The 21,214-nt window shown below is 42.0% G+C and overlaps 1 protein-coding gene across 1 annotated transcript in view; it reads right to left on the bottom strand.

Annotated features, from left to right (window-relative positions):
• Nucleotides 1–21,214, bottom strand: part of TRIOBP (TRIO and F-actin binding protein) — a 287,725-nt gene that overhangs the window by 263,356 nt on the left and 3,155 nt on the right. Inside the window, exon 2 of the mRNA XM_033929925.1 lies at nt 999–1,164. Coding sequence (XP_033785816.1) covers nt 999–1,133 — 135 coding nt within the window. The 5' untranslated portion in view covers nt 1,134–1,164. The remainder of the gene's footprint in view (nt 1–998; nt 1,165–21,214) is intronic.

The raw sequence follows: 21,214 nt of genomic DNA, 5'->3' as shown, positions 1-21,214 counted from the left end.
TGTTAAAAAAATATTTCTTAGAGATTTTTTCAGTTTCAGAAGAATTAATTCCACCATTTACACAAGTATTTTACCTGCCTGATAGAAAATTGGATCAGCAATTGATCAATGAGGGACAACAGGAATCAAAATTGGACATTACTACACTATTGGAAAGTTCAATGAAGGAATTGGTTAAACCTGAGACATTGCTGGTAACAGTTGTATTGATGCCAGATAAGAACTGGATTATGAAGATGTTCTTTAAAAATAGAACTAAAGAGTTCCTGGGTCAGAAGGTACAAATTTTTCCAGATGTTACCAAAGAGACTCAAAAACGAAGAAAGCAGTTTCTGTTATTAAAATCTGGAGTAACTTCAGTGGGAGGAAAAGTTTTCCTTAGATTTCCTTGTAAATGTATTGTTCATTATGGTTCTGATAAATATATATTCTTTGATCCGACACACCTAACTAAATTTGTGGCATTGAAACGTCTTGAGAAAGGTGAAAAAAATGGAAGTAATAACAGAAACTCATGATTAAGCGCCCCGCGATGTCATCTACTTAGATTTTCTTAAGTTTAAGATTATTATGATGATCTTTTCGATTTTTCTCACCCTATTAAAGTCTTGGAGCCAATAATTGTGGACTAGAGATTGTCTTTATAAGGAGAAGATGTTAAGATGTTTAATATCTTTTATATTGTATTGCAATTTATTTTCTTTCTCTTTATTTGTTTTAATACAATCTTACTGTACAAGATGTTTATGCTTGGGAATATTGTATAAAATTATAAATAAAATAATTATAATTTAAAAAAAAATATGTAAGCTGCTTTGATTGTATAAACCACACAGAAAAAGCAGTGTACAAGTCCTATCCCTTTTTATTTCTTTTCTTTCCCTTGCTGATTCTGAGAGTAACTCCCCCTCATGATAATACTAAACATAACTGGTTAAAAAAAAACCCCAAAAGCCCTTCAATGAAATATTCAACATTTTACATGGAAAGATCAATACCTCCACCACGTCCTCGGGTTGATGAAAACGCAGGCTGCGCAAGCAGTTTTGGCATCGACTACTGGCAAACACATTGGCCTCAAACTTCTCACACGGTTGGAAGTTGTCAATTGGAGGCAACATGCTTAGCCTCATGCACCAAAGGATTACTGTATATACGAAAGACCTGGAAAGGAAAGAAGGAAAAGAATCAGCAAAGGACCCTCACCTGTCCAGTCTTGGAAAGTTAAAATTACATCAAACTGTCTGATCCTTTATGCTGCAGGTATGCTACCTGCAGTAGCCATCAAGGGGTTAATTATGCTAATAGTTATGTGTTGATTATGCATGTAAATGATTATAAAAATGGCATACATACATGTATGTGTGCACTTACACACATGTAAATATCAAAATTCTGCCTAAAAGCACTGTTCTGCCAAAGCGAGAACAAATATCATATTTGACATGCAAGTGTTGTGTACACATGTGCGGCATCTGGATGGAGCAGAGGTGAGACTCATACTTATGCACAAAACTTATAGAATATTATAAGTGTTGTGTACATCTCCAGCCTTTATGGTGAGGACTTACACCAGCTCTATGGCTGGTGTAAATGCTTATGCTTAAATTATAGGCATCTACGTATTTTGGCTGTTATGCTAACAAAGTATAAAGGAAAGTATGCGCTTACTTTTTCTTTATGTTTAAATCTTTTTTATTTAATTTTATTTTAATCCACTCCTACCCTAGCTGAGAATTCTCAAGCACCATTCTGACCTCATATTCAACTTCTTTAAATTAGTCCCCTTATTTTCTTATTCCTGCTACTCTATCTTATCTATATGCTCCATCTTTGCTTACACCCTATGTCATCTATTAAAATGTTTCACCGTGTGTTGTGTCAGCATTGTAATTGCAATTAGCGTTTCTCTGAGCAGTATTTTTGACAGGAGAATTTTTATCGCCTGTCCCAAGAATCTTTTGTTCAATTGCTGATATCCATATGGTTCTTGCATACTAATGCATATGCTTCAAGCTAGTCTGGGGACTAGCTCCTACATACTTGCTATCTCACTTCATATTATACAGTCCCATAAGACAAACCAGAAACAGCAATCTATTTGCATATCCAAGCATTACCGGCTGTAAATACAAAACCTTTCTAGATAGAACATTTATGTACCAAGCAAACAAACAACACTGGCTAGACAACTACATTAATGGAGCTAGACTGACCTACGTCGCTTTTAGAAAAGTCATAAAAACTGCCTTATTTGACAGATATATCACCTAAACATTAACTACACCAAACACTAATTCCATTTCTTTTTTTCCCTAATATGCCCCCTCTGAAATTCTAAACAAACGGTATATTGTAATTCGCTACTTTTTAAGATTCTGCATACTGTAATTCTTACTGTAATTCCACTGACTATCTGCATATTGTAACTCGCTGATTGTCCAGCTCTCTTCAATGTAAACCGCCTAGAAGTCGCACGATTATGGCGGTATAGAAGAATAAAGTTATTATTATTATTATTACATCATGGACCCCTGAGGAAGAAGTGTTTTTCGAAACATGGACTGTGTCGGGTTCATAGTATTTAACATCAAGGACTAATTTTGGATACAATACCTTTTGTTGATTTGAATAAAATTCCTGTACCTTGTACATTTCCTGCGGTTCTTTTTATGTATATTTTGTGCTGCATTATTTGTTTCAAATATAGTGTATGTATTTTGTCTTGCAATTTAATAATAAAAATAAAAACTTACATATTTTATAACAGGTCATCTAAGTTGGGAGGCCATATAGGTGCCTATTTTGAAGCTATTCTATAAAGGCACTTAGATACCTACTGCATTAAAAACTGCATTAAAAACAGTCAAAATGGTGGCTAAAATGTGTTCAGGAGCTAGTGTAAATGTATGCAGCTAACGTACATGCATAGTTGCTTTCTTACAACCAGTGTGCATATTTTGTGGCTCTGCTTCTGCCCTGCCCAAACTCCTCCCCCGAACATGGTTATACTTGAGTCACATACAAGTAAACGCTCTATTTTGATAACTGTACACACATACCCAATAGGGGTAGTTTTATAAGAGGCTATTTATGTTTTTTAAAAAAAGTATTAAACCTTTATAAGAGAATAAGATGATTACTTTGTCAATTAGTGTGAAGTATAGATTCCACTTGTTTGACAATAAACAAGACAAGATGCTTGCCAGAGTAAATCACTGACCCATTCCTATGACAAGACTGGGTGGCAGAAGGTTTACGAAAACTGGAGATTGCAGAGGTTTTTAAAAGATTCTTTCAGATCTTAGTTTAAAAAAAAAAAAAAAAAGATTTACATTGTCTTCATTGCTTTCCTCGAATGAAGATAAATGAAGACAACTGAATGCAATTACTTCAAAGAAATTCAGAAATATATTAAGCACCTTCATTTAGACAAATGTCTAGAAGTAGGCGACTCTGGATCACTTCTGTAAGGTCTTAGTTGTCAGTGAGCCCTCAGATTCACTCAGTATTGAGACTAATTTACCAACTTAAACCCATTATGTCTAGGGATGACCTGATTAATGGAGTGCATGCCTTTATTTTACGCAGATTGTACCAGCTGAACTTCCTGAGTAATTAGAGTACAGTTGCACAGGTAGTGGTGGGCCGTTCAAGGCACATCACTGGCTTCCTGTAGAATCTTGGATTCCATTTAAAATCTTACATAGCAACAGAGAAAATGGTGGCAGGCCATATAACTAGGGTTACCATATGGCTCCAGAAAAAGAAGGACGGATTGAGACAACCGGGTTTTACTTCTGCTGAAAGCAATGGAAGTAAAACCCAGATGTCTCAATCCGTCCTCCTTTATCTGGAGCCTACATATAGCCCATCCAGTCTGCCCATCCATATCATCAACTATCTCTAAGAGATCTCACATGGCTGTCCCATGCTTTCCTGAATTCAGATACAGTCCTCATCTCTACCACCTCTACCAGTGGTCATTCCATGTATCCACCACCCTTTCCAAGAAGTAGTATTTCCTTAGATTACTTTTGAGTCTATCCTCCTTCAACTTCATCTTATGATCACTTGTTTCAGAGCCTGTTTTCAGGTGAAAGAGACTGGACTCCTGTTCATTTATGCCATGGAGATATTTAAATGTCTCATTCATATCTCCTCCCTCTTGTCTTTCTTCCAAGGTATACATTTTGAGGTCTATGAGTCTGTCTCTATATGCTTTATGATGAAGGCTACAAACATTAGGTGAAATACTTTTAAAACCAATGGGAGGAAATTTTTTTTCACTTAGAGGATAGTTAAGCTCTGGAACGCGTTGCCAGAGGATGTGGTAAAAGCGGATAGCGTAGCTGGTTTTAAGAAAGGTTTGGACAAGTTCCTGGAGGAAAAGTGCATAGTCTATTATTGAGAAAGACACAGGGGAAGCAACTGCTTGCCCTGTATCAGTAGCATGGAATATTGCTACTCCTTGGGTTTTGGCCAGGCACTAGTGACCTGGATTGGCCGTGAGAACGGGCTACTGGGCTTGATGGACCATTGGTCTGACCCAGTAAGGATATTCTTATGTTCTTATGACCATTTTAATAGCCATCTTCTGGACTGACTCCATCCTGGTTACTCTATACAAAGAATGTCATTATATTTATTTTATTTATAACCTTCTTAAAAAATATACATCATTTATTACATTTATTACTAAAAACAATTATACCACCACAAGTGTAAAGTGCAAAGTGCAATCATGTGCAAAAACAAGCTGTGCTACGGCAGTAACCATCAGAATAAACTCTAATGTTGCCTCATTAAATTATAAACACTTTTCCCAAATTGACAATAATTTCAATAATTCATATAGTTCAATAATTCATCTGCTTAATTATATCATCCAAATGGATAATTCATAAATTTGATTCGGGAATGGTTATGTCTTTTTTTTTTTTTTTTTTTTAATAAATCTTTATTCATTTTTAAAAGCCAACATAAAGTGCATCAGGCTAACCAACAATTAGTACAATAAACAGCACTCATTACAATCAAATGATATAATAAATACATAACACCCCCCACCCGCACTTCCTGGATGTATCTAGTACTCATTCAGAAATCAAAGGGAACTACTAATGATCAATTCTTACAAAAGTTTGTCAATGGACCCCAAATCTCTTTGAATTTATTATAGTGTCCCAATTGTAATGAATTCATACGTTCAAACTTATAAATTTGGCATAAGGTTTCCCACCAAAAACTATAATTTATGTTATGCCAATTTTTTTGTGGCTATGTCTTTTTGAAGGTGCAGTCTCCAGAACTGTACACAGTACAACAATTCCAGCTCATAGTACAATCCCTAATGCTAGGTCTACTAGACTACTTGCAACATCCTCTATCTCCCCTGCCCTGCAACAATGATTAAACAATTACAAACAATTCAAAATACAGCTCTGAGACTCGTCTACTCATTGAGGAAACACGACCACATTACAGAGGCATACCTCAACTCACACTGGCTTCCAATCTAGGAAAGAACACTATTTAAATTCTACTGTATACTATTTAAAACTATAAACGGAGACAGCCCAACCTACCTGAACAACCGCCTCGTCCAAACTACCTTTACCAGACATAGAAAAACACACACCCCATTCAACCCCCCCCCAATCAAAGAAGTTAAACGGAAAAAACTATACGATGGCCTCCTAGCTACTCAAGCAGCAAAATTAGATAACCAAATCGCCAATCTACTGATAACAACCCCAGACTACAAGATGTTCAGAAAGGAAATAAAAACTATACTCTTCAAGAAATCCCTGAAAAAGGCTTAATATGAGTACTTTCCTTCTTCCAATCTTCTCCCTAACTCACTGATACAACCTGATCTACTCTTTGGAAATGACCTGGGATCTTACTTTGTAACCTTCCTTCTATAACTCTTTTGTAATCCGCCTTGAACTGCAAGGTAATGGCGGAATAGAAATCTCTAATGTAATGTAATAAATGGAGCCTCACCAGAGACTGGCTTTGGTTGCTGCCCTCTCTACCTGTTTTGCCACTTTAGTTTCTAATGATCTTGTCACTCCCAAGCCCCACTCTTTCAAGCGCAAAACTACTTCCCCTGCCTAAATGTTACTGCTCCCAGTGGTGTAGCGAGGGCGAGCGGTGCCTGGAGTGGTGGCACCTCTCCCCTGCCCCCCCCCACCACCATGCGTGCCCCTTCCCCATACCTTTTTAACTTTGGTGCGAACGGCCATCAACTTACTGCCTGCGTCAGCTTTGGCCCTCTCTCTGATGTCACTTCCTAGGTGCGGGTTCCGGAAGTGATATCAACAAGGTTGCCGAAGCTGACATGAGCGGCAAGTTGGCTGCTCGCCCCAAAGTTTAAAAATGGTATGGAGGAAGGAAAGGGGTGCGCGCTCGGAAAGGGGGGGAGGAGGGGTGCTAGCGCACCAAACAAGATGGCACCTGGGTTGAATCGCCCCCTCCCCCCTTTACTACCTTACTGACTGCTCCTTTGGGCTTCTGTAGCCGAAGAGCATGGCCCTGCATTTTTTAGCATTAAATCTTAGTTGTCAGTTTCTGGTCCATATTCTAGCTATCCGTGTCATCAGGGGTATCTACCCTATTACAAAATTTTCTATCATCCACAAAGAAGCAAATATTATCCAATATCACTTCACCGCAATATCACTCACAGATGTTAAAAACAGTCAGACAAGGGACCGATCCCTGTGATACACCACTGATAGTAAATGAAGTTTACCCTGATGAAAAGGATGCTATCACCCCTGGTCTCCTTTCATTTAACTAGTTTCTATCCCAGTTAGTCACTTTTCGATCCAGATTGAGGGTACTCAGTTTATCTGTTATTCGCCTAATGCAGAACTATGTCAAAGGCTTGACTCAAATCTAAGTGCACCACATGTAGCGTTCCCCCTAAATCCAAATTTATTCACCCAAGGCCGGATTCTCAAAACGTTACCGTGTTAATCGGTTCCAGTCAGTTTAGCATGCCAGTATTTTACCAGACGATTATCAGAATGACCTTTTCCAAGCTTCCTAGTAGTCTCTGACAAGCTGGCAGGGTTGCAGTGGCCATACTGGAACGAAAGCCGTGAAGGGCAGGAGTGAGTGGGCATTGCTCCTGCCTAACCACCAAGGCCTTAAAACATTGGCTGGCTGGCCTACAGAGGGAGAGGGGTTGGTTGTCACCTACTTGCTTTAGAGAGGAAGGGAGGGGTGATCATGACTGAGGGGAGCAAGGGAGCCCCAACAAGCTCTTCTGCCACTTCTGGGAGGTAACAGGCACTGGCTGGCATTCAGACCAATGCCTAGTTAGCTCCTTGGCTAAATTTAAGACAGCCTTTTTGCTGTCCTAACTAGCTGATTACTTAACCCATTAGCAGTGTAAATATCACCACTAACTGGCTAAGTATTGGCTTATCCCAGGCACTGCCCATGTTCTGTCCAAAGACTACCACGGCACTAATCAAACAGTGCCAGGATGGTTTGTGATGATATTCAGATTCACTGTCTGGTTAAATGTTGCTGACTATCACCAGCTAGGCAGCCAGAGGTGATTTAACTGGCCAGAAGAGGCTCCTATCCAGGTAAATCATTCTGAATATTGGGCAGTCTGTGTTTAGGCTTAATACAGCTTTCCCTGTTAATGCATGATTCATCACGGGAGATAATATTTCAAATAATGTATAAAGGGTGCTGGACCTAAATCAAACACTGTACCAGAGTAGACCTCATTGGCTGTCTTCATGGCATTAGATGCTGAGAAGGTCTTGTCAGAGTAGAATGGTATTTTATACTCTATGTCCAAGGGTTACAAAGTTGTAACTTTGGGCCAGTGTTTGTCACAGTGCTTAAAGTGCTCTATAGTGTGACCATATGGCTCCAGAAAAAAAGGGGACGGATTGAGACATCCGGGTTTTACTTCCATTGAAAGCAATGGAAGTAAGGAGAACAGATTGAGACATCTTGGTTGCTTTCAATGGAAGTAAAACCCGGATGTCTCAATCCGTCCCCTTTTTTTCTGGAGCCATATGGTCACACTATCTATACCAGCGGTCTCAAACACGCGGCCCGCGGCCCGCATGTGGCTCTCCAAGTTTTATTTGCGGACCGCGGTCTGGACTGGATAATTATTTCCTTTTGGAGCAGCAGCGGGTCTGGCCGGTTCGTTCCGTTCAAAGCCGCGGTTTGGCGGCTCCTTGCGCTATTCGCTCCTGCATCGGAAGCCTCTCTGACATTACAACATCAGAGAGGCTTCAGACGCAGGCGCGGATCTCGCAAGGAGCCGCCACCCGCGGCTTTGAATGGAATGAGCCGGCCAGACACGCTGCTGCTCCAGTGGCGTACCAAAGGGGGGGAGGGGGCGGTCCGCACAACTGGTCACCCTCCACTGTTCTTCATAGAGTGCGGCTTGCGGCTCGTCTAGAGCAGGGGTGCCCAACTGCTTCCCTTCCCTTCTCTTCTCACCGCCGGCACAATGTTCTTTAAGCTCCCTGCTTCTCTCGCCGCCCGACCTCAATTCTGAGGTCGAGAGGACGTTCTGGCTAGCCAATCGCTGCCTGGCTGCCCGGAACGTCCTTTCTGACGTTAGAATTGACGTCGGGCAGCGAGAGTTGGTCGGCCCCGTGGAGATCTCGGTCTGTTCCCGATGGCGCCAGCAGCAGCAGCAGCAGCCTATTCTCCGGGGCGGTGGCATGGGGGAGGGCAGGAAGGAAGAAAGAAAGAAGGGGGGGCAGGGAGCCAGAAGGAAAAAAGAAAGAAGGGGGGGACAGGGAGCCAGAAGGAAAAAAAAAGAAGGGGGGGGGGACAAGGTGCCAGACACAAAGCAAAAAATGGGACAAGGAATCAGAGAAAGACAGACATAGAAAAAGAAAGAAAAAAGTTGGGGGAGGGAATGAGGTCTGGAGGAGAGGAAGCATACAGGAGGCTGAAAAGAGAAGAAATATTGGATGCACAGTCAGAAGAATAAAGTGCAACCAGAGACTGATGAAATTACCAAAGGTAGGAAAATGATTTTATTTTCAATTTAGTAATAGAAATGTGCCAGTTTTGAGTTTTGAGAAAGAAAAGATATTAAACTTTAAATGTGAGTGCTTCAGAAAAAATAAGAGTACTTGGAGGGCCGCAGAAAAAATAGTTAATGTCTTATTAAAGAAATGACAATTTTGCATAAGGTAAAACTGTTAAAGGAAAGTTTTATAAACTATAAAGAGTTTAACCTCATGCAAAATTGTCATTTCTTTAATAAGACATTAACTATTTTTTTCTGCGGCCCTCCAAGTACCTACAAATCCAAAATGTGGCCCCCCAAAGGGTTTGAGTTTGAGACCACTGATCTATACCCTTCCAAAATGATACAGGGGAATGGGATGACTTCCCTATGAGCAATGGCTAAGGAGGCCAGGGCTCTTCAGTTTGGAGACATGAGTCACTTGTTTACTCTTTCCAAAAATGCCAGGACTCAGGGCACGCAATGAAGTTACTAAGTAGTACATTTAAAAGAAATCAGATAAAAGTATTTCCCAACTCAACATGTAATTAAGTTCTGGAATTTGTTGCCAGAGAATGTGGTAAAAACAGTTTTAAAAAGGTTTGGACAAGTTGGAATAAGCAGCATGGATCCTGTTATTCTTTTGGGATCCTGCCAGGTACTTGTGACCTGAATCAACCACTGCTGGAAACAGAATACTGGGCTTTTTAGACCTTGGGTCTGTCACTAAGTATGGCGATGCTTATTGTATTTTTTAATCTTGCCATTTACATAATAGGCTCTTTTTGGAATTCATAGAGGCGTTAAGCAAAGGCTGCTCACTTTTGCCCTTGGTTTTCACATTGTCACACTGGAGCCATTTGCATATGCAGTTGGACTTATTCCTGATATTGATGGAATATGGGTACGGGGTCTTGAGCTGAAAGTGGCTCTTTATACCCTGTTATATTTCAGTGATTCCAAGCAATTGCTGGGGCAATTTCTGATAGAGTACCAAAAGCACAAACAAGTATCAGGATAAAAGCTAAATGGATCTAAGCCAGTGGTTCTCAACTGGTGTGTCCCCAAGAGGTGAGAAAGGTGTCGCAAACAAATTTGGTGTAGACAGTAAACCTGTGTTCCCTTTACAAGGAGGATCAGTGCCTGCAAGATGGCGTTCTTTTCTTTGTTTTTATATAAACCACATTGATGTTAAAATAAAATGCGGCCTATAAATTCCAAATAAATATAAACAAACAAACATAAACAGCAATCTTGAAATCCCTGTAACTGGTCCCCGTTTCTGCTTCCCCGCTACTTCCAATAATAAAAACTGCTTCCAGCCACAACTGAACATGTTGCAGGTCTGCAGTTTGCTATATAGTTTCTGAGTAGCATATTTGCAGGTTTTTGTATGTTGCTTCATGGTAGAGAATGACACAGTGATAAAATTCATCACTGTCCCAGTCCCTGCAGATAACTGCGGGAAACAATCCCATGTCATTCTTTAGTATCGAGGTCAACCTCAGTCCTTCTACACCAGAGTTCTTCAATGCAAGGCTTGAGGGTCAGTGGCTGTGTCCATTCATACTCTGATTCTTATATGAGCCAACTATAGGATGATGAACCTATTGTGGCATCACTGATGAGGTTGGCTCTTAGGCATTGGTGGAATGAGGTATTATGACATCACAATATCTGCTCTGGATACCAGAGACTGTCGTTCTTTAGTGTATATCTCAAACTCGGTCCTTCTACACCAGCATTCTTTAATTCAAAGTCTCTCAAGCTTTCTCGAGCCGGGGCACACTAAAGGTAGTGGCCACGGCTTGAGGCACCCAGAAGTGGGTGGACGTCACCATGATGACATCACGCATACAGGGCAGGATTAACCAATAGGCCAAGTAGGCACGTGCCTAGGGCCCAAAATGGTCAGTGGGGCCCGATAAAGAAGGGCATCAACATTGTTTTTTCCAAACAGCGATGGGCCCCTCCAGCATCGATCGGCAACGCGGGCCCCACCCCGATCGGCAATGCAGCCCCCCCATTGACGGAAAGTAAGACAAGCTAGCAACGCGGGTAAGAAAGGCCACGGGAACTGTAATTGTGCAAGCGGTGCTGCTTGCCCAAAGCTTCCCTCTGACGCAGCTTCCTGTTTCCGCCTGGGCGCATGGTGGGGGGGGGGGGCAGGCGGGGCAGGAGGCCCAGTGTACTCATGTGCCTAGGGGCCCTCAACGAATTAATCCTACCCTGCACGCATATGCGTGACATCATCATGTCGATGTCCGCGCATATGCAGAGGCCCTCCAGATGGGCCCTGAGACACCAGTAGGGGTTGCCAGCAGGGAAGAGGACCAGAGAGAAGGAGAGGCACTGGAGCCAGTTGATTGCCTACAGCAGTGTTGCTCAACTACTTCAAGCTAAGTACCCCCTAAGTCTAACAAATATCAACTGAGTACCCCAACCACAGACCTCCCTAGGCCCACCCAAGCTCTTCCCCAGATCCCATCCCCTTTACTAATTGTAATGCAATTTTTTCCATTCATTTTTCATATGCACAGCAGATATAAATTCTCAAAACTGACACATTTCAATCACTATATTGAAAATAAAATAATTTTACCTACCAGCAATCCTCTGCAGGCTGCTGTAATTATCTTTAACGGTGAGACCGGGAGGCCAGGGGGGAAGCCGGAGGACGCTAGAGAGAAGGGGGAAACATGCAGGCCTTCGGTGAATCGGGCAGCGCTGACGCTGTACTGTGTAAGGAAGTCAGCTGTCAGGTGCCTCTCTTCCTCCTGGCACACTACTGTGCCTTGGCATACAGTTTGAGATACACTTCTTTAATTAAAAACTTGAGGGTCAGTGGTTGTGCCCATTCATACTCTGATTCTTCCCTCTCTCTGTAAAGAATGACATAGAGATGGTTTCCTGCAGTTATCCGCGGGGACAGGAACGGTAATGAATTTTGTCACTGTGTCATTCTTTACTTCACAGTGCAGGGATTCTGTGTTGCTGTGACTGAAATGACACTAGAATTTGGATATATAATTTGTTTTGTTGTATGACAAGTGAGAAACCTGAGATTGATGTGTTGCATACAGTTTTGATATAGAATAGGCAAACTCATGCTAAACATATAGCTATACAATGAAATATTTAGGCATGCTTTGTTCAGCTGTGAATTATAGCGTTCGGTGTGTCACATACATGAACATTGTCTATCAGGTATATCACAACAGAAGAAAAATTGCGAACCACTGATCTAATTGAGACAAAATGGAGTGAACCACTTGGCCTAGTTTTCTATTCCAGTGGCATAAAGAAAGCATAAAATATTTAGGGATAACCAACTCAACTACTTCAGGAAAAGTATTCAGTTTACACTGCAGAGAAAAAAGCATGATTCGGGAAAACAGAACTATGTAGCTCACGTTCTACTCTTGTGAATTAATGTGATAAAGATGAATGTTCTTACTAGATTACACTGTGCAACAGAGGTTTTGGGGCATGAATTGTAGTGGGTGTTCTTTAGTGAATTCAAAACTGACCTTAATTTTTCAGTATAACTCTCTGATTTTTGGCAAAAGAGCATTAGAATGCAAAACTTAACATTTTCGCTATATTTTCTAATGCTTGGAGTAAATGTTATAACAATCTCTGAAATATTAAAACTGTTTGCCTCAAATTAGATTTTTAAGCTAAAGTGAGAAAAGTGCATGGATAGCATTGAAGAAAGTAAATAATTTTCTGGGGAATAGGAAGGCACCAGACTCTGTCCAAATGGTGGAGACGATGCTTAAAGCATTCTGTGATCTCAAATGCAACATGTCACTAAAAATTAATTTTCTCCACTTGCATCTGGATCTTCCCCCTGATAATCTTGGTAGTGTTAGTGATGAGCACGGGGAAAGGTTTCACCAGGACATTGCTACAGTGGAGAAACGATATCAGGACAGATGGATTTCATTAATGCTGGCTGACTATTGTTGGACATTAATTAGCTCCTAATCTCGTTTATAAATGCACTTCAACAGCAAAACGATTCTAGAAAATAATATTTATAGGAACTCTTAAATCGGCGCATGCTATAAATCAGGGGTGGCCAGCCTTTTGGCTTCCCTGGGCCGCATTGGCCAAAAAAAAATATTTCTGGGGCCGCACAAACGCTGCGGCAAGACAGAGGAGGGAGCCGGCAAGACGGTAAACACCTGGAGCCAGCAGAGGAAAACACTGCATCGCTCTTGACCGGGACCGCACAAAATGCTTCACCGGGCCGCAGGTTGGACATCCCTGCTATATGTATTTTCAATTTGCTCAAAAACTATATGTAATAGGAGAAAACTGAGGCTATTTATAGGAGGTCAAATTCTATAAAGTAAACCTCATTTTCTTCTTGCCCAGAAAAAAAGTTAAAATTTGTTGTGCAGTGTTATTATAACTATTCATGAAGGCACCTTGTAAAATACCTAAGTTATTCGTATTTTCATGGGCTAAACACAGTATTGGCCAGATACATCTGGAATTGAAGTCACCCAACGGTCAACATACAAAGTGTAATGCCAGGTAAGGAGAAGGGGTCTGTCACTGCCCATATTTAAAAGTTATCGGACTACACAGATCAAATCTGTGTTGGTAGAGAAACAATCCAGAAAAACATTGGCTATGAATAAAGACGGAGCCTATTAGAATTATGGATTTTAGTGTATGCTTCATAAGATGGGCTGAGGCAAGAGTAATAGGCACAAGATACACTTTAATGGCTCCTATACTCAATACCTGGGTGAAGGTAAGCAGATACATCTTCACTGGTATCAACTGAAAATCCAGGCTTCAAACCGAGGTTTAAGCAACAAAGGAGTTTTCAATAGATAGTGGACACCCATTTATTTAAGCTTATTCACTATATTCAACATGTTTATTTATTATGTGATGGACTAGGTCAGGAAATGGTTAAGTAGAAGGTGACAGAATGTAGTGGTAAATGGAGATAGCTCTGAGGAAAGGGATGTTACCAGTGGCATGTTCTTGGACCTGTTCTTTTTGACATTTTTGCAAGCAATATTGCTGAAGGGCTGACTGGCAAAATTTGCCTTTTTGCAGACGATACCAAAATCTGCAATAGGGTAAACACCCCTGATGGTGTAGAGAACATTAGGAAGGACCTAACAAAGCTTGAAGAATGGTCCAGAATTGGGGCAGCTAAGATTTCATGCTAAGAAATGCAAGGCCATGTATTTGAACTGCAAAATCCCAAGGGCGAGATCCAAGATGGCTCCTTGTAAGAGGTGTGGTTTGTAGGAGTTCTTACCTTCTTGAGGGATTGAAGCCTTGTCAGAGTTCTGTCCATTGATTATGGGCAAGAAACGAAGGAAAGTCAGGGAGCCTCTCCCGGCTTCCTTTTCAATGCCCGTGATAAGGCAGACAGGGAGATGAGTGTCTATAGCTGCAAATAGATCATCTGTCCTGGCCCGCCGTGGTGATGTCAAGCAGCAGTGTAGAGAGGGCTTCCCTAAGCCCAGTCATACGAGTGACACCTCCTCAGCTAGGAAGCAGTCTGAGGATAGAGCTAAATGAAGCAGGATCTGCAAAGAGAACAGAGTAGTTTCCTGAAGCAACTGGGGGCGTTTTTCTCCCCTAGAATACTCTGAACATTTAAAGATATTATAGGTTAATGTTAACATCCCAGAAGATCAGAGGAAGCAAGCAGCAGTAAGGGTCCTCCTTACTGAGAAAACTGTAAGTGACCTGGTTAGGGCTCAGAGGCCTGTTTCTCATGCTTTATCTGAGGTGGTTATGGAAAGACCAGCCATGGTGGCATTAAAAGCATTTTGGGACAGTGTACAGAGCGTTAACTCTTCTATAATTAGAGTATTTAATGATCAAACTAAGGATGTAATTGCTCTTTCAGAAGCAGTCATTTCACAAGCTCAAGCTATGGATCACTGGGGGCTGAATTTGTACCTTGCTTTCCTTGTATCTGTATGGCAGGGGTAGGCAATTCCGGTCCTCAAGAGCCACAGGCAGGTCAGGTTTTCAGGATATCCACAATGAATATGTATGAGATGGATTTGCATGCACTGCCTCCTTGAGATGGAAATCTATCTCATGCATATTTATTGTGGATATCCTGAAAACTTGACCTGGTTCTCGAGGACCGGAATTGCCTACCCCTGTGTATGGTAACTTATGAGGGTAATCATTTTCAATTTTTTGATCTTAAACAGTTGGAAGATTTTCTTAAGGCTAAAGAAGATGTTGATACAAATGTATAAAGACCAAATCATCACTGTATGATATAGCTTGGGAGTTTTTTGATTTCATTTGATTTCATTACCTGTGCTTATTGTGTATATCTTAGATCTTTTTCTCTACCTGTATCTGAATTCAAGAAAGTTTGGGACAAGTATGTTGGTTCTCTGGGGAAGAGGAAGGGATAGGTTAGCCACTTGGTCTTTATCTGCCTTCATTTTTCTTTGTTTCTAAGGATAGATCATATGTGAAATCCCATCCCATGTATTTTCTTTCATTCAGCTAGTGCATATTTTAGTTTATTAAAGAATTTAGTGTGCAACCAATACATCCTAAACAGATTAACAAGGTGGTTCAAAATAATACATAAAATTTACATAAGGAAGTTTCCCAGATAAATGATGCTATTGGGAGAGCCACTGGGTCAGCAAATGTAGTATTGAGAAGCTGATCCCGAGGAAGCTATTATTTTTTAAATTTATTTTATTTCTTCCATTTGTGCGTCTCACATACCTATACAAGCTGTAGGTGACATTACAGAGAAAGTGGTTAGAAAAGGGTAGGGAGGACTATGGAGGGCAGGAAGGAGTGGAGAGGAGAGAAGCATGTAGAATATTTCATAGAAATTCCTAACTTTACAGATAGGAGCATTTAAATGAATTAAAGGAATATGTAAAAAGGAATAGAAGGGAGGAACCATTAAACAATACAATTCAGGGAAATTCAATTAATAAAATAAAAACAATAGGGGTAAAAACAATGGAATAAAATTTTAAATAATTCATAAACTGGAAAAAAAAAATATCAAATAAATATGCTCTGTTGCCTCAGCATATTTTAAATAATCCCAACGGCAAAAGTCCAGACGGGACAAATATCAGCTCAGGCTTTCCAGCTGCTGCAACCCCGACTCATCGCTTCCAGGCAGAAGATGCACAGAGATAGAACAATCCAGTGTCAGGCCGCACTGCTCTTGGTGGGCGGTGGATGCTTATGGGCAGCTCCCGAAGAATACAGCACTCTGCCTCCATTGGCAGACAACCGGTTATCTAATATAATAAAGAGCTAGCCGCGCATGCGCATTGCTATTTGCGTGTTCTGTGCGTTTAGGTCTGTGGCCGAAGGGGTGCGCATGCGCTCTAATACGTCACCAGCCGATCGCCTCCACAGGCCGCACCGCAGCCAGACGGACCGCGGGAAGGGAAAGGGGGGGGAGGAGGGTTTCGAAGGAGCCGGCTGGCCGCATAAATTATTTTCATTTCAAATCTGCCGCCGCCGCCGCGGCTCCTCTCTCATCTTCCGACATAATATAAGTGCAGCTCATGAGAGGAGCCGCGGCGGTGGCTTTGAAAACGGCTCCCTTAGTTCTTCGCTGGATTTTTTTTAATGTTTAAAACTGCCACCGTGGCTCCTCTCACGATCCCGGCCTGTGTCAGAGAAGGCTTCCGACGCAGGCCGGATCGTGAGAGGAGCCGCGTAGGCATCTTTAAACTTAAAAAAAAAATCCAGCAAAGAACTAAGGGAGCCGTTTTATCTCCATGCTGCTACGAAGGAACAGGTGAGGGGGAGGGAAATGCTGATGCTGATGCACAGGGAGCAGGCAGGCATTGCAGGCAAGCAGAGGGAGAGGGAAAGGGGCTGCTTTGGGGGTAGGGGTGTGCTGGGGGTACACAGCAATCATGGGCAGGGGATCACAGAGCAGGCAGCCATGGCTCAACAAGGGGAGAGGGAAAGGGGGCTGCTTTGGGGTGAGGGGTTTGCTGGACCAGACAGCAATCATAGGGGGGAAACAGAAGGGGGCCACGGAGCAGGCAGGCATGGCACAAAAGGGGGCAGGGGCATTGGGAAACAGGGCTGCTTTGGGGGGAAGGGTGTGCTGGGGGCACACACCAATCATGCCGGGGAAGAGAAGGGGGCCACAGAGAGATAGGCAGGCATGGCGCAATGGAGAAATACAGGCAGGCAGAGCGCAAGACAGAGACACAGACAGAAAGAATGACAGACAGACAGCATCCAAGCACAGAGAGAGAAAGGAAAAAAAAAACAGTCGTCTACTCTAGCACCCGTTGGACAGGGGGAGAACGAAAGAGATGCTGATGGACAGGGGGTTGAAGAAAAGGAACGGAGGACTAATGTTGGACAGGGGGAGAAGGAAAGAGGTGCTGCTAGACAGGGGGGAGGTAAAACAAAGAGACAAGGGCTGCTGCTGCATAAGGAAAGCAGTGAAGGGGTGGTGGTGGACACAGGGGAGGTAAAAGGAAGGGAAAATGGACAGGGGGAGCAGGCAAGGGGTGGTGATGGACAACCAAGGAAAAAGAAAGGCAGAAAGAAAAAAAGCAGCTAAGGAGAGAGAGAGAAAGAAATAAAGACAGACACACACACATATGTTCTAGCACCTGTTAATGTAACGGGCTTAAAGACTAGTTATTATATATTATAGTGGAATGGAGGGCTTCGTCAAGCTAAGCTATTTCAGATAAATTGCCACTATATATATGTTTTTGGCTCAATTTAGGAATTATTTTATATTTATAATAAGAATTGCATTTATTTGAAAATGATTGAAATATTTGTTGAAATAACTGTGGGAGGTATTTCTAACTAATGATGGTCTTTACTATTGCTCATCACATGCAAAAAGATCTTTTCAGTGACCGCTCCAACCTTATGGAATTTGCTACCATTACATCCGGGAAGAAATCTCCATAGACAAATTTAAATCCAATTTTAAAACGTTCTTATTTAAAAATGCTTATGATCTGTAATACCTAGACCTTTAACTGAATAACATTACATTACATTAGTGATTTTTATTCCGCCATTACCTTAAAGGAAGAGCACACCCCTCCTAACCGGAGCCAGGTCAGGTTTTCAGAATATCCACAATAAACATGCATGAGATAGATTTGCATCACAAGGAGGCAGTGCATGCAAATCCATCTCATATATATTCATTGTGGATATCCTGAAAACCTGATCTTGCTCTGGCTCTTGAGGACCGGAATTGCCTACCCCTGGCCTATACGTTCTGTTTTTGTCTACGTCTTAATTTGTGGTATCCCTGAAATTTTAAAATTTTATATTTATTTTCTTTCTACTTTGTATACCGCTTAGAAATTTTTAAGTGGTATGTCAAATTTTAAATAAACTTGGAAACTCATTGTTCATCATTTTTAAGGTGACTGAGCTACTAGTCTTTTCCTCTCAAATTTAATTAATGGTGTTATACTGGTGGTGAAGAATTTATATCTGGCTTACATTTGTTATTTTGCTATTTGAGAGTGCTGTAGTACGCCATTTGTCCATCAAAGTAGATACTAAAGATTTAAGGAGGGTCATTCAGAAAACTACAACATCGACCACCCACTTAAATATTCAACATGAAGTATTATTTTGGATGTGCATAGCACCAGCTCAGTTGCAATGAATTTAATAAGACAAAACTCAGTCAGATATTGAGAGGTCGTGGAGTGCGAGGAAATGTTATACACATGTAGTGGGAGTGCTTTAAAATACCGTAACCCCCTTCTGGGTGTGAGATCAGAAAGATTAATCTGGTGATTTGGGGGAACATCAGTACTCTTAGGATACAGCACCAATTGGTTCAAATGGAGGCTTCATTAAGCTGGAAAGAACAACATTAAGGTCCTAGAATAGAGGGGAAGGTTTGAGAGGTGGTTTCATATTGAAAATCCCCTTCATGAAGCTGGAGACCAAAGTATGGGCAGTAAGAGGCTTTCCTTCGACTGGCGTGTGAAAAGCAGTAATAGCGCTGAGAAGGACTCTGATAGATGTAGACTTGAGACCAGAGTCAGACAGATGGAGCAGATAATCCAACATCAATTCCACTGACAAGAAAGTTGGATCATGATGATGATGAATAAGACTCCAGGAAGAAAACCGAGTCCACTTCTGTTGGTAACATTGTTGAGTGGCCAGTTTCCTGGAGGTGTCAATAATTACATTACATTAGTGATTTATATTCCACAATTACCTTGCTGTTCAAGGCGGATTGCAGAAGAGGATTACGAACAGGCTGAGAAAGATGTGATGAAGTCATCCCCAGAGAAACCAAGTTGTCAGGTGTAATGATTGCAGGTTGGGATGAAGAAAAGCTCCTTGATTCTGTGTAAGCAGAGTAGGAAATATTGGAAGAGGTATGGGCTGAGTTGAAGTAGAAAAGAGTACCAATGTTGTTTGGGCCACCAAGGAGCTATGAGTATCATGGTGGCTGATTCCTGCCTGAGTTTGAACAAAGTTTTTGAGGAAACACTAGAGAAACATTTGCATCCAATCCAGGAGAAATGCATCTGCCTCCAGACGGTGAGGAGAGTAAAGTCTGGAGCAGAACTGGGGCAACCTGTGTTTATGGGGAGCCGCACACAAGTCCACCTGAGGAGTGCTCCATTGCTTGAAGATGGAATGAAGAGTTATGGAGCTGAAAGACCATTCGTGAGGCTGAATAATTCTGCTGAGGTTGTCCGCTAAGGAATTCAGCTTGCCTTGAATGTAGACTGCTCTCAGAAAAAGGTTGCGGGTAGTCGTCCACAGCCAAATCTTTTGAGCCTCCTGACATAGGGGAAGAGAGCCCATGCCTCCTTACTTGTTGATGTAGTACATCACTACTTGATTGTCTATGCGAAGGAGAAGGACTTGATCGCTCAGCAGATGTTGGAAAGCTTTCAGTGCATAAAACATTGTTCTGAGCTCTAGCAAGTTGATGTGAAATTTGTGCTCGGTGGCCGTCCAATGACCTTGCGTCTGAAGACTACTCATGTGCACCCCCCAGGCGTACAGTGAAGCATCCATCATGAGCACCTGCTGATGATGAGGAAGATGGAAGAGGAGATCTCTGGATAGATTGGAGGAGGTCATCCACCAGTGGAGCGAATGCAGAAGAGATGATGTTACAGAGATATGCTGCGAGAGTGGATCTGAGAAGCGAGGGCCCACTGAGGAGGGCGAAGATGCAGTCTGGCAAGTGGGGTGACTTGAACTGTGGAGGCCATGAGGTCTAGAAGAACCATCATGCACCTCACAGAAATTGTTTGGAGCTGAAACATCTGTTGGCAGTGATGAAGCAGAGTGGTTAGGTGATCTGAAGGCTGAAACGCCCTCATGAGAGTTGTTCCAGAATGGCCCCGATGAACTGGAGATGTTGAGTGGGTTGTAGATTGGACTTCGGAAAAATGATTTTGAAGCCCAAGACTTGGAGGAAAGAAATGGTGTGAGTGGTCGCCAGAGCCACCTCCTAAGATGATAAAGCCTTGACCAACCAGTCGTCCAGATAAGGAAATACCTGGAGACCTTGGGATCAGAGTGCTGCTGCCACTACAATTAAGCACTTCGTGAAGACTCTGAGAGAAGATGCCAGGCCAAACAGAAGGACTTTGTACTGGTAGTGACGATGACTGATTTGGAATCGAAGATATTTTCTGGAAGCTAGATGGATTGGTACATGTGTGTAGGCCTCCTTGAGGTCCAGAGAACATAGACATTCGTTCTGAGCAAATAGGGGATAGAGAAGAGCAAGAGACAGCATCCGGAACTTCTCCTTGATAAGATATTTGTTGAGAGCTTGAGACCAGAGTGGGTCGCAGTCCTCCCGTCTTCTTTGGGACCAAGAAGTATCGGGAGTAAAATCCTTGATATTGTTGAGAGATAGGAATTTCGAGTAGGGACATACTTTTGAAAAGATGAAAACTGCTTAACAAGGTGTTTCAAGTAGCAAGAAAAGAAGAAATTATAATTTCCTGCTCTGTTGGCTAGCATTGAGTTTTGGTAGAGGTGCCTGCCAAACTTGTCCATGGTCCTACCCTCTCTGCCAGGAGGAACAGATGCATACACACTAGCCCCAGACAACTTTTTCAGTGTGGACTCCACCACTAGAAACTCATGGGGCAGTTGGGGCTTGTCAAAGCCTGGTAAGTGTACCACATTATAGAGAGACTCCAACTTTTGGGGCTACTAGTA

The sequence above is a fragment of the Geotrypetes seraphini genome, chromosome 2 (genome assembly GCF_902459505.1).
Source record: "Geotrypetes seraphini chromosome 2, aGeoSer1.1, whole genome shotgun sequence".
NCBI classification, from domain to species: Eukaryota; Metazoa; Chordata; class Amphibia; order Gymnophiona; family Dermophiidae; genus Geotrypetes; species Geotrypetes seraphini.
The sequence above is the reverse complement of the archived record's forward strand: the minus strand, read 5'-3'. Positions and strand labels throughout refer to the sequence as shown.